The 14,524-nt window shown below is 44.4% G+C and overlaps 1 protein-coding gene across 2 annotated transcripts in view; it reads right to left on the bottom strand.

Moving 5' to 3' along the window:
• LDLRAD3 (low density lipoprotein receptor class A domain containing 3) overlaps positions 1 to 14,030 on the bottom strand; it is a 126,837-nt gene extending 112,807 nt beyond the window's left edge. Inside the window, exon 1 of one of the 2 annotated variants that reach the window (XM_075838019.1) lies at positions 13,723 to 14,030. In XM_075838019.1, the coding sequence (XP_075694134.1) occupies positions 13,723 to 13,819 (97 nt within the window). In that variant the 5' untranslated portion in view covers positions 13,820 to 14,030. The remainder of the gene's footprint in view (positions 1 to 13,722) is intronic. The other variant, XM_075838020.1, reaches the window with a different exon arrangement.
• Between the last annotated feature and the right edge of the window lie 494 nt (positions 14,031 to 14,524).

The following is a 14,524-nucleotide window of genomic DNA, read 5'->3' as shown; positions in this document are numbered from 1 at the left end:
ATAGGATAGCACCGTCTACTACGCTATGATAGCACATAGCCGGACACCCTTTGGGCATACTCCAGGTAAACGGGGCTCTATGGATACGTTCTTCGCGTGCACGTAGGGGGTCCGGTATCTGAAACATATGCCTTGCATTTATTGGTCTTTTGCGATTTCCTGGAACAATCCTTAGTTCCTGAACGTAGGAAGCGGATATCTTCACTAATGTATCACAAATTCAATTCATTATGAATAACGACGCGGGCGCGGCGGTGGATCCGTAAATCACACACATACACAATTACAGTTGTTATTCTGAAATCAGTGCACACAATCTACCTGGAAATAAAAAAATGATTTTCTTTAATCCACTTAAGTAGGTGCAGCGATTAGAGAGGTAGGAGTTTAATTAAAATGACAAGGAGTGAGACGCCGGAGGCGCCGTGAAATGTGAACACGTGCGGCATCTCGCTAGAAGAACACAGACCATAAGAAACATGAAGAAATCCTCAAAATACATAAGAAAGTTATCCAGCGTTCAATATTCCTCCACCCCTTCATGGCCAAGGCACATTTCAACTTTGGTTCTTCCGCTTCTGGAAAAGCTGGGTGAGAACAAGTACGACTACCATTACAGCTCCCAGTGGGGTAGTCACTCAGCTTTCCTAGAGTCCGGAATGGTAAATCTAACTAGTTTTGCAGCGATAAGGGGGTGGGGGATGCATCACTTTTTCAGACTTGTTGAATTGATGAAAATTCCTTGAAAGAATTTCCTAGATATATACATTTCTGGGAAGGCTAGGTAGAATGGCTGCTATTACCAACCCTGCGGGCGCGGTCATCCAGCTTTTCCAGACACCTGAAGGACAAATGCGGAGATGCTGGACTGGGAATAACTAGACCCGTGGGCTGTTCAGGAAAAATTGGATAAAAATAAACCCTTTAAAGGCTGTAATATTGCAACTGAAATCCCACCCTGTAGGTTTGCATTGGGTCACACACAGTTTTGATGCCGTTTTTGGTTCACTTTTTTAGTCAAACACAGAAGCGGACACAAAATAAAGAAGATGTATCAGTCTTTTCATTATACCCTTCCTTCCTTTTGGATCTATTTTTGGCTTTGGCTCAAAAAACTGAGCCAAAAACTGCATCAAAACAGTGTGTGAGATCCAGGGAGTCTATCATGAGATTTTAGGCTTAGGGCTCGTCCACACGTAGCGGAATTGCGGACAGAAACAATGTAGCAGAATACAGCAGCAGCAAAGTGAGTGAAATTTAACAAACCTCATCCAAACGCTGCGGAAAAATTCCAAACAGAAATTGACCTGCGGTGCGTATTTTTCGTACCGCAACATGTCAATTCCTGCTGCAGAAAGTGGACGGAGTTGCTGCATTTTTCAGAGGAGACGTCACCATATCCTAACATTGAGAAAAACGCTGCAAAATACGCACCATTTTCTGGAGTTAAAAAACGCAGGAAAACGGTGCGTTTTTCCCACAGCGGATTGTCTGCAGCAATTCCGTTACGTGTGTACAAGCCCTTACAATCTGCTGACGCCGCTAGTTAGCGATAGGGTAATGGAATAGGAACATACCAGTGTTGAAGATTTTGGGGTTTGTATGAGGGGAAAAAAAAAAGAACTCTAAGGGTATGTTCATACGCTTAACAAAAAACGTCTGAAAATACAGAGCTGTTTTCAAGGGAAAACAGCTCCTGATTTTCAGACTTTTTTGAGCAACTCGCGTTTTTACGGCCATTTTTGGAGCGGTTTTCAATAGAGTCTATGAGAAAACGGCTCCAATCACGTCCCAAGAAGTGTCCTGCACTTCTTTGACGCGGGCGTAATTTTACGAGCCGTCTTTTGACAGCGACGCGTAAAATGACAGCTCGTCTGCACAGAACATCGTAAGACCCATTGCAAGCAAAGGGCAGATGTTTGCCGACGTATTGGAGCCGTCTTTTCAGGCGTAATTCAAGGCGTAAAACGCCTCCATTACGTCTGAAAAGAGGTCGTGTGAACCCAGCCTTATTCCGCTGTGCGCAAATCAGATTTTCGTGCCCGCCAAAGCAGGAGGTATCCGGCCTCTAGCGCTCCCTCCCCAGGATTGACGGTCTGCTTGTATGACGATGAAGAGTGTGGTAAGAGCTCAGCCAAGCTAATCTGCATACGGCGCGGGGTGGAATAAACATTCTTATTTGCGATTTTCGCTCACTAGCAGCGTCAGCCTATAATCTTATCACAACCTTATCCAGGACCACACACAGAGCTTTGCTGCAGTTTTTAGCTCCGTTTTTCTACGCAAATGGAAGGAAAGATATAAAGAAAAGCTTGATGCGTCTCGTTGCTTTTCTGTCCACTCCTGTGTTCAGCTCAAAAAACTGAGCTAAAAACTGCGCGTGAGATCCTGGTCTTACGACGCAGCTAATTCCGGCCGCAGGACACGGTGCATTATGCAGGATTTTTTAACCAAGGCTGACGACAGCATCCCTTCCCTTGTGATGCCGTGATCGCGATATCACAAGGGTTACTGGGTTACAATACTCGCCATTGACACAGGCCGTCAATCACGGTAACCCCCCCCCCGCAGGTGATCACAACTGATGTACCCGGGCGATCACAGTGCCCTAAATGTATGCCACGGAGACCTAACTACCTATGTAACCATCGCCAATCTGATAAATATGGTGTAATTTGTGCCAACGTAAATGTCTTTTATTCTGATGATACGATCAATAAATATCCCCACCAACGAGTGCAACATTGGTTTCCACATCCCAGTAAAAAGGAAATGTAGACTTGACCAACTGCGAGAGTAACATGACCCGGGTATAAGGCACGATTCACTGTCTAGTCACGTATTAAAGGTTTCCGAAGTGGAAAAATCAATTCAAATATACAGAATAAAATAAAAAGTTTTAAAGCGATAATCAAGGAAATCTTAATCCGCAAAACCCCAGTGAAGTCACCAGACCGTAGGGTCCAAGCAACAAGATGGCGGCCTCTACTGTGCGCAAGAGACAAGTACATATCACAACAACGTCTGAATGAGGCTTTGTTCACAGCCTGGCAGGCAGCGCAATTTCCCTCCGAGCGGGAACGGGATTCAGACAGAGTTTCCATGCAAGGATCAGGTTTCATGGAGGAAACCAACTGCAGCGACGACTCAATCCTGGACTGGATGTGAATAAAACCTGAAAATACCGAAGAAAATCATTACTGTATTATTACTACCCAACATGTCAGAACATGGCAGCAAGAGAAGACTGGCAGCAGACAGGGGAGAGGCTGTGCCAACAATGGAATACCCCCGCACAGCAGATGGAGACGACTGTTGTGGAACTACAAGTCCCAGCAAGCCCGGCCCTCATCAACTCATTACACCAAAGACTATAGACGGGGTAAAATAAATGGCTGGTGATGCAAGGTCACCCCCCCCCCCACCCGCTTATTACACCCCAGCCCTCTACTGTGACTGCACCCTGGACCATAGGGTCTTCAATAACCGTGAGGCCCAATGCACAAGTTACATTTTACGTGCAGATTTTCCCGCGCTGATTTTCCGGTGGCAAATCCGCAGCGTAATCCAGGATCAGTCAAGTAAATGAGACGTCAAGATATCTCATATACACGTTGCCAAAATCTGCACCCGTTTCCGCATCAAAATGTACAAAACGCACCTAAAAACGCATCATTAAGCGCAGAGCTGCGATTTTGTGCACAAAATTACGCAAGGTGTGTACACGGCCTGAGGAGTCACCTGCACTCCCTGGGCTGTGTTTGAACATTTCTTTCAAAACAAGTGTTTTGCCGAAATCTTCGCAAAATAGCAGCAGAACAACGCCGTTTGCAAAAATCGCAGTCACATGTAACGGAAAAATAAATCAGCGAGGAATACAGGGCAGGCTGCAAATTTTCGTATTCGCAGCACGTCAATTTTGTAAAGAGTAAAATACAATCTACATATATGACCTGCTGATTTGACTACGTGGGACTTCAGCATCCAGGCTGTAACACAGGTCATTACAAGACGTGTAAGAGAAAATGGCGCCACATGAAGCGCTGCCCAATGTGTCATAGGTGAGGAGTTCGGTATCCACCGTGAACGTGCAGATTTTGCTGCGGGTTGTGCTGCCGATTCGCCACGTATTATACCCAATGCATTAAAAGGGTGAAATCCGCAGTGAAAATCTGAAACACGTTAAATTTTGGGAGATTTTTCCCGCTACATGTAGATGGGGTTTTGAAAAGCATCGCCGCAGATTTGCCATATGAGATACGCACCGCATCCTCAGCAAATCCACCTCTTATCACGGCTTAAAAAGGAAAAGTCCCATTAAATATCTGACGTAAGGAGGTGTTTTTTATCCTACGTGAACTGCCAGGGATAGGGTTCTGGCCCTTGTCATTTTGGGACGTCCCTGGTGCCGCTGCTGCACAATAGTATCTGGGATTACGGCTGTCAGGGAGGTTGTGATTTTAAGACTTTTCCCATTATCTAGCTTCACAGAATGTAACTCAGCAGGAAAAATAACCTCAGCACAAAACCCGCACGAGACAGACGCCGGGCGCTTTATACTTGTCATCACTTCTCCTATTCAAACAATGGAACAATTCAGGCGAAACGGAACACAACCTTTCCCTCATATTCACGTTACGGGTTTGTCAGGTTGTGTTCACACTTGTCCACAATTTGGGTTTATTTTCAGCATCTCGACACCCGAAAAGAAGCAGAAATCAAATCAGATCCTATTTATCTCACCTAAAACGCATCGGTCATCACCAGGGAGTGAAAACTTTACAGGTTAGGCTACATTCAGACGAGCGTCGGAAACCTTGGACGTGAAAAATTGACGTTTTTTCCGTCTGAGGTGAACCCGTGCGGGATGGGTTGTCATGGATCCCCCATAGACTAGAGTCTATGGAGGGATGCGTGATACCCAGTAATATAGGACACGTCCTATTTTTTCACGGACCCTTCACACGCTCCGTTAAAACAATGGTCTTGTAAACAGCCCCATTGAAATACATGAGTCCGTGTGATCGCCGTTGTTTTAACTGCCGTCACATAGACGTGATAAACGCACATCTGAATGAGCCCTAAGGCTTAGTTCACACTACCGTTACTATACGTTTACCTCTCTTCCGTCTCTTCCGTCTCCGTTAGAATTACCATTGATTTCAATGGTAATTCTTTTGTTTCAGTTTCTTTCCGTTTGTCTCTTTTCGCTAGGTTTCCTTTCTTTTTTTTTTTTTAATGAAAACAAAAGTGAAGTCTGCAGACCTTTTGTTTCTGTAAAAAAAAACGGAAGGCTAGCGAACAGAGACAAACGAAAAGCAACTGAAACAAAAGAATTACCATTGAAATCAATGGTAATTCTAACGGAAACGTTGCTTTCCGTTTACACTTTCGATCCTCTCCTTCTCTGACGGAAGAGAAGTAAACGTATAGTAACGCTAGTGTGAACTAAGCCTAACGTTTCATCAGATGTCCGCTCAGTTTTCCAGATGATTGGTTATTTTTAGCATTAAAATCAATAGGATTGAATAATGATACGTTTTGCCACCAGTCGAATACGTTTTTTAGTAATTTTTTTACGATGGCCTACACATAACATAATTGTCGGCCAAACACCCGTCCGGTAAACACGATTTCTCCCAACTCCACCATAAACATGCTCGCTTGCTTGGGAAGAGGGAAATAAGCCGCTGATTCGCTCCTATGGCCCCCATCGCTGTTTTGTCTCATTTGTATGGGCACCTTTCCAGGCAACTGGTATATTCAATCAGGAAGAGCTCCATGGTTTCCGAGAGGTAAGATAAGTGATCTGCAAGCCACAAGTCCGACCAGGCCATGTGTTTCAATTCTCCAACATCTACAAGATCTCTGCTTGATGCCAATGAAAGGCAACATTTGTATTTACATTCCAAAACTTAAACTTGCCACGACCTAGTCCTACTTTTTCAAAGTCGTAATTTATCAGCCTGTAGTCCAGGACAGGAGAGAGATTGCTAAACATGCCTAAACTGATACAATGTAACAGACTGCTGTACGAAAGCAGGACTAGGTCAGGATGGGTTTCAGTTTCTGAATATCAGAAATAAAAGCAGAATGATGGCTAAGTGAATAGCACTTTCGGCTTGCAGAACTGGGGTCCTGGGCTTGAATCCGACCAGGGGCAATATGTGCATGAACAATGTATGTTCTGCCCATGTTAAGTGGGATTCCAAAGCAACAGGTAAAACAAAAATCTATGCATTAACAGCAAGCAGAGGTTTTGATAAAAAAGGAAGGAATTTTATTACAAAAGTAGTTGCAAAGCTTTGGATTATTCTTTTGTAAATATTGTGCGGCACATTGCAATGATAAGTAATTCTAGGAGTCTGCAAATGACCTGGATGTATCCTCTATTAATACTTCTCGTTATATTTAGTAAAAATTAATTCATTCTAAATATAAAAAAGCAATTTACAGCTCAAGTATACAAGGCTCCTAAAGGTCAAAACTTAATTTGTGCTGACATAGTTTCTTTATTCTACAGCAGCTGCAAGAACGTTGGGATAAGCCCAGTAACCCAGAGCCGTGGCCTCACAATCCACGGGGTGATCAGAGCTTTATTCTGTCTGTAGCTGGAGAATTTGCCATAATTAATGTTTATCACTTATCCACAGGATAGGGGATTAATATCGGCTTGGTGGGGGTCCGACCGCTGGGACTCACACCGATCACGAAACACAGTGCGCATGCTCAACCACCGCTCCATTCATTTCTATGGAGCTGCAGAAGACAGTGAAGTGGCAGCCACATAGAAATGAATGGAGCGGTGGTCAAGCACGTGCACTACCGCTCCATTCCTATGGGGCTCCAAGGAACAGCCCGTTCTTGTTATGGGTAGTGGGGGGACAATCACAAAGAGTGCCACTCGCTCAGGCACCTATCCATGGTGAGACATTGTGGCCGGGATGTAATACTAGATCTAAGTTGTAGGAGAAAATTATGGCCAGACACAGCTATCCCTAGCAATAATAGAGAGCAGCGGGACCCACGGTGATCAACTGATCGCCTTATTTTTTTTAAATGGTTTGACCACCTAGGACAGCCCCCTTCCTGAAGAAGCTCTCCCAAAAGTGAGATGATCCTGGGGGGTTCGGCTGCTAAAACCCATGGCGATCATCTGTTGTCGCAGGGGAAAGCTGCAGGTAGGTCCATAAATATATTACACAACACCCATAGAGGTCAAGAGTTGACCATGCTAAATATGGTCGGACCGAGTCCTCCAAAGCAAAAATGTTCTTTGCATGTTTTATCACTCATAGACGGAGGGTCAAGAGTATAAACCCCTTCTATTACGTTAATAGGCTGTAATAAGGCATATATTCAGGGGTTGTCCTGGGTGGACAAGCCCTTTAAGAGTGATTGTGGCATTGATCTGGAACCCCAAGTATGTAATTGTCCTGGAACCAACGAGTTTTATTACCCAATGTATTGGGGTTTCAGACTAAGGCCATGTTCACACATTAGGGATTAATAAAACCGGTCATAATCCACAAGCATTCTGCTGGAAAGGCATGTTAAGGGGGTATTTTATGCCCCATTGTCACTCCCCGAAAAAAAACAAAAAAATGTAAAAGACAAAGATAAACTTTATAGAACTTCAATGGAAGAGTGGATCCGAACGCCAAACTGCGGCAGAGATTAGAGTTCCAACTACGGATATCGGACGTGGATTATTTTCAAAATACATGGCGGATCGTGTAATGCAAATCTTGATGGTATGAGCCCTGATAGAAGACGCAGACTTGGGGTTTCAACCAAACAGGGAACTCTATGAGACAGCAGGTTGCAGTATGTTCAGTCCTAAGGTGGCGCAGCGTCTCCTCTGTGCAGCGCTGAATACAAAGCTCCACTTGTTCCTTCCCCGATCTCATGATCCTGCACTAAGATCTCATGTATCGGAATCATCGACATAACAAATAAACAGCTTTACACAACAATCCTGCGATCTCCTGCACGGAAATGGGATATGGTTGTTGGATACAAAGCAAATCTGAAGAGCTACAACCAGCGGGCAGAACGGGTATAAAAAGGACATTTACCACAAAACAAACCGGAAGTTGAAGTCATTATAAATGCTTTTCGGCCGTTTCTTATCCATTTCTCAGAAAGTTAGGTAAAAGCCAAAGTAACTGCCCATTGTCATCCAGCTTTCTCAGACCCCTGAATGGCTCATCTACGCTGATCACTTATTTTAAAGGATGCTGCCGGTCCTCCAGGGCTGAGAAGCGCTCTCGGCTTCGGACACTAGTGGGGGCACTGATCAGAATAAAATGCCCTACTAGGTTAAATGAAAGGGAGCATTTTCCCTTTATAAAAGAAAAAAAAAACGACATTAAGTTCTATGACTTGTTCTCCTGATAAAGATGTTGAACAGCAGCTACCCTGCTTGTTGACTGTTTCCACGTCACAAAAAAAGGAACAGAAAAATATGTGAACACAACAAATCTGGTAATAAACCCTGTATATATTAGTGCTCATAGGTAGTGGACAATAGCTGGAAAGGACACTGCACATGCACAGAGTTTCTCCACAGCAATCCCACTAGAGTTACGATATTTGCCAGCGGGGTTTCAGCGACCAGAACGTCATGTAAATATCTTTGATAGTAAAATAAATGTTGCGGCGCTCACCGATATTGTAAAGGTTACTTTTATTCAACGATCATGGTCTGTAGGATGTGGGAAAGACTGGCTACGGCCGCTTCACGTGGTCCCTCGCTTTTTCAAGGCGTCACTTCCTACACTGCCCCTTCATATACATAACATATAAACTTCATTCAATTAAAGGGTAACAAAACTTTTAAAAAAAACTCTTGACATGCCATAGTGACATGTCAGAAGTTTTAATTGGAGGGGGTCGGAGCACCGAGACCCCCAGAAAACGCTAAAACAAAGAGGCAGAGGGGCTCGGGTGATCGCTGCGCCGCTTTGTTTCGGATTGGCTTTCCTCTGTGTACGGGCTTAATAGAAAGTCTATGAATTCGTAAACCGCGGAAAAGCCGATTAGAAACGAAGCAGCACAGCACTCACCTGAGCGCTTCTGTTGCATTATGGGACCCCCACCAGTCAAAACTTGACATGTTCAGGGCCAGTTAACACGCTTTTTTTGCCCTCAGTCCTCAATGACAGTGGGCAAAAAAAGGCAAAAAGCGGTAAATAGTCACAGGTAGGTCAAAATCTGCCTAAAAATTCCCTTTGAGGCAGATTTTTTCTGCCTGCAAAAAACTCGGCCATGCATGTCAAAAGTCTTAAAAGTTTTGTTACCCTTTGACAATTTCCATGTAAATAGTATTACAAACAAGTGTAAATAAAAACATCACAGGACACGTTAATAACAAAAAATAATAACAGTAAACAGTTACTTTATTTATTTTATACTAGAAAAGCACTGACTGAGGGGTCCTAGTGCCTCTGCTAAGAATTACTTCAGCCTCCTACAGGGTCAACGCTTACGATGTGTATTACATGTGGCAAAACCGCAGAGTGATACAGTAATAGCATAGTCGAGATTCCAGGGAATCTCATCTCCACGCTGCAGTATTTTTCGGGACGTAAATTGGCCCACAGTGCGTATTTCCCGCGGCAAGTCAATTTATCCTGCGATTCCACATGCGAATTCTATCCCTCTAGTTCTACAGAAATATGCAGCAAAACCCACGGCATGAAACGGAGCAAAACGTTAAAAAAAAAAAACGCACCTTCAGGTGCGTCTTTTTTCCACTCATTTCTTGCGGTTTTGCTTTGTATTTTCCGCAGAAAAATACGCAAAGTGTGCATGTAGTCATAGAGTAAATTCACAAGTAGCATAAATACAGCGGATTTTCCGCGACGGATTTCGCTGCGTAAAATCCGCAGTATAATCCAATAACAGTAGAGTGGATGAGATTTGAACAAATCTCATCCACACGCTGTGTAAATGATGAGCGGAAAAAAACGGTCAAAAATTTACCTGCGGTGCGTTTTTGCACTCCGCTTTTGTGTTGCGGAATTTAGAATTCCCTTGCATTCAATGGGAAAGGTAAAACCAGCGACAAATATCATATGTGGCGTTTTTGGTGGCAGAAAAAATATCTTATACTTACAAACTGCTTTACAAGGTATGTGATCATTCACCTGAGCCCCCAACATATCAGGTAATCGGAGAATCTATTTATGATGGACTCTCGCCATCGATTCTCGTAACCAATTTTCTTTTCCCATTCTCGGTTTGAAACGTCCTCTTAGTAATACATCTCTCAGATTTTTACACCTGTATATATATCATACTTTACATTTATTAAATATTCAGCCAAGCCTATATTCACACCTGCGTCGAGGGCTCCTTCAGTAACAGGAAAAGTAGACCGTGCCATTATTCTACGGACACCAAGACGGAACCTAACGGACTCCATCATATATGTCAAAGGGGGTCCGTCAGGCGCCTCTGGTCTCCATCGTGCGATCATTACATTGGGAAACCAAAACGCAAGTGTGAACAGAGCCTAAGTGAAAGGTTTATTCACAGACCGTCCATGACAGAGATGTAAATATTACTTGCGTTGAGTTTTATTCTGACAGTTTTTAATTGGTTGCAAATAAAAATGGCTGCAGATCAATAACCAAAGACTTTTTACGTAGACCAACAACAGGTTAATATCCAAACCGCAAGGCATTTTGCATTACAAAAAAAAAAAAAGAAGTGAGGTGGTTCTGTAATACAGAGCAGGAAGCCAGGGGAGTGAAAAAGCAAATAATCTCAGGGATTAAAACTAATTGACGTCCAATCACGGGGCAGACTCAGATAATCCCAACCTATTACTGACATAGTAACAGTGACGCAAGCAGCTGTGATACAAAGTAACGCAACCCAAAGCCAACATACTGCAGGATATGATCTAAACATCGGGCGCATGCACGGATATATAGGGATGGCCCTTTGTAGGCAACAGCTTTATAGACTGCTGCTCATCCCTGAGACCATCGGACCTGCGGTCCTGTCCTGCAGATCCGAAGTTATCATGGAGGGAGCAGCAGTGTAAAATTCTCACTCTCCCTGCGCCGGGGGCATTATTCAGCACCCATTGTGTGCAGGTGCTGAGAACAGCCTTCGGGTGCCCATATACATTAGATGAGAGTCGACTGGACAACAAAATAATACAGAGCTCAGCAACCAGCGGCACTCCAGCTCTTGCGAAACTACAACTCCCAGCATGCCCTGAAAGTTAGGGCAGGCTGGGAGTTGTGGTTTCACAACAGCTGGAGCCCTACTGGTTTCTGAGCATTAATATAATATGTATGGGGGTATCCCAAATCTCCCCCGCCGACATCTATTATAAGTGTATGGGCAGATTTAGATAATACAGGAGGGGCTGCACATACCGTAAAGCAAGGGTCAGCAACATTTGGCATTCCAGATGTTGTGAAACTACAATTCCCTTTGGCTTTTAGCGCATGCTGGGAGTTGTAGTTTCACAACAGCTGGAGTGCTGATGGTGGATGACCCCTGCCCTAAAAGATAAACAAGAGGTCTGGAAACAGATAATTCCTGTTTTTAAGATTCTGTCATTTTCTAATATACTTTGTTTCAATGTTTCATTATTTTCAATATTTCTGCTTACTGTCATTGAATATAAACCCTGTTGTTTACATCCAAAGACTAAAAAAAAAAAAACCTGCACAGACCTCTCACAGCTGAGATTTTGCGAAAATTGTATCCAGTCTAGACAAACTGCTGTGAGCTTGGACTCCAGACCGATCCATTTTACCTGCACTGATACATTGTAGCAAACTATCAGGATAGGAGAGAGCGATGCCTTAAGATGTGATGTGCTCATAGAAGACTGTCTAGACAGGATACAACTATGTGAGATGTCTTAGGCCTGTACAGTTTCTTTTAGGCTCAGAATGTAAACAAGATTGTTGCCTTTTACTGACAGCAAGCAGAGCTCTTGAAAACTGTGGAAAATTGAAACAAAATATATTAGAAAATGACAGAACTTTTCAGTATACAATTATTACGCTTCACATAAAACCAGAAGCCTCTTAGGGGATGTGATTGAATAAATGATGCAAAGAAGCACAAGTTATGCAATACCGTTACGCCAAAGCAACCGTGCAAATTCAGTCTTTCGGTATTCAGCTATGATACCTAATAAAGTTATTCAAAAGTCTCATTATATTATGTCCTGACATTTATAAAGCTTCACCCTCTGCCGGAAGAGCTAAAGTCAGGATTTGCTGCCTCCACATCACAGTTTACACATGATGAAGCTTCTATAGGAGATGAAAGTATTTCACCAGAGCTGAACTCCCCCTCCCCCACCAGCAGTAACCCCAGCCAGATGTAATAATGCAGGGGTCCTAGTGATAACCTACAGCCTGGGGGAGGCCATACAAAACAAATACAGACCTCCGTGTTTAGAAATTGCAGGTATACTAATGCGCATAACCGGGGACAACGAGACACCCCGAAGTAGAGACCAGGGAACGCTCAGACACCTCAATGTAAAGCAAACACCCCGAGATAAAAAACACGAAGCATCAGACACCCTAAAATAATGAAGCTGACACCCCAAAATGCATCGTTGAGCAAACAGACCCACTGAAATAATATAAAGTAGACACCCCAAAATACAGCGCAAGATAGACATCCCTATCACCGTGCACTCTCAGGAGGAAAACATCCAGATGCAAACACAACAAAACACAAGCTACAAAATACATACCCCCAACATTGAGAAGTACAGCCCCTGGGTGAGAGACGCCCCAAAAACACAGCCCCTGGAAAAGAGACGCCCCAAAAACACAGCCCCTGGAAAAGAGATGCCCCAAAAACACAGCCCCTGGAAAAGAGACGCCCCAAAAACACAGCCCCTGGAAAAGACACCCCAAAAACACAGTCCTTGGAAAAGACACCCCAAAAACACAGCCCCTGGGTGAGACAGACACCCCAAAAAAACAGCCCCTGGAAAAGAGACACCCCAAAAAAACACAGCCCCTGGAAAAGAGACACCCCAAAAACAAAGCCCCTGGAAAAGAGACACCCCAAAAACACAGCCCCTGGAAAAGAGACACCCCAAAAACACAGCCCCTGGAAAAGAGACACCCCAAAAACACAGCCCCTGGTTAAGAGACGCCCCAAAAACACAGCCCCTGGAAAAGAGACACCCCAAAAACAGCCGCTAGGTAAAACAAACACCCCCTGGCTGATACAGGTGCCCCTAAAGACAAAGCATGAGTAAAAGACGCCCTAAAACACAGCCCCTAAGTAAGAGACACCCCAAAAACACAGCCCCTGGATGAGACAGCCAACATAAAATGCAGCCCCTAACTAAGGCAGACACCCCCAAAAAAAAAGACAGGAAAACGAAACCCCTGTGTAGTATCAAGTGTCCAGATAGTAAACACAATAATACATCCATGTGACCACAGACAATCTATACACCCGCTAGAGACTCCCCAAAACCCAGGATAGAGCGGGCACACACCCCGAAACAAACAGAGGAGATGCCACACACCCGGCCCAGCAGGGAGAGGGGAGGGGGCACAGGTACATTCAGGGCCACACCGGACAATAACACTCATGCCTGTAATGTGGGGTCTCGGGGAGCTCAGTGCACGCACGTGACACATGTGGGAGGGGTGAGTTGCAAAAGTCAGTGCCCCCCCTTACATGTACCCCCTCCTCACAGCAGTGTTTACTCACCTACTGAGCCCAACATGAGACAGAGGAGCCACATGTCCCGGAGTGCTCGGGCACCTCTCCTGGGGGGCACGCACTGCCCGGGCACAGCTGTATCCATTCAGTATACCCGCAGCCCGGGACTCATCGTGCCCTTCCCCTGGAAGCAGATCACCCGTGTGAGTGTGTGACACGGCCAGTGTGTGTGAGAGAGCCTGACATGCGCAGTAGGCGCGGCCCCGGCTACAGGAGGCTGCATCCTCTGTATACAGTACAAAGTGCCCTGTATTATGTCATATACGCTGCTGCCCCATGTAACCTATATAAACCCTGTATAGCTTGTACTGGCCTCATGTATATAAGCAGGCTCACAGTTACCCATAGCAACCTATCAGGATTTAGCTTTCATTTTCTCAACTGTGCAAGAATATAAAACGTGGATTCTGATTGGGTAACAAGGAGTTGGATACACAAGTCCCACTATTACTCCCATATATATCCACTATGTCCAAGTGGACTGATTCCTCCCCAATGTTAAAGGGGTTCTCTGACCCACCTTTCCGCCTGATGCTTGTAATACACTTATATAAATGAATACGTGCCAAATTTTTAGAAGGAACTTTAGGAAGATTTTGAAAAGTATAGCATGAAGCTGCAACACACAATATTTACCGTTATGGCCAGTCCATAGGAGACGCCTACAACCAACGGCATTTGAATCATAAATAATGCATATGACCCCTTCATCACACCTCAAAATAAATACAGAAACCCTAAACAAATACAGAACCTCTAAGGCCTCATTCACACGGCATGGTTTCCCGAC

This window comes from Rhinoderma darwinii, chromosome 9 (assembly GCF_050947455.1).
Source record: "Rhinoderma darwinii isolate aRhiDar2 chromosome 9, aRhiDar2.hap1, whole genome shotgun sequence".
Taxonomy (NCBI): Eukaryota; Metazoa; Chordata; class Amphibia; order Anura; family Rhinodermatidae; genus Rhinoderma; species Rhinoderma darwinii.
Note: the sequence above shows the minus strand (reverse complement) of the source record. Positions and strands in the feature narration are given on the sequence as shown.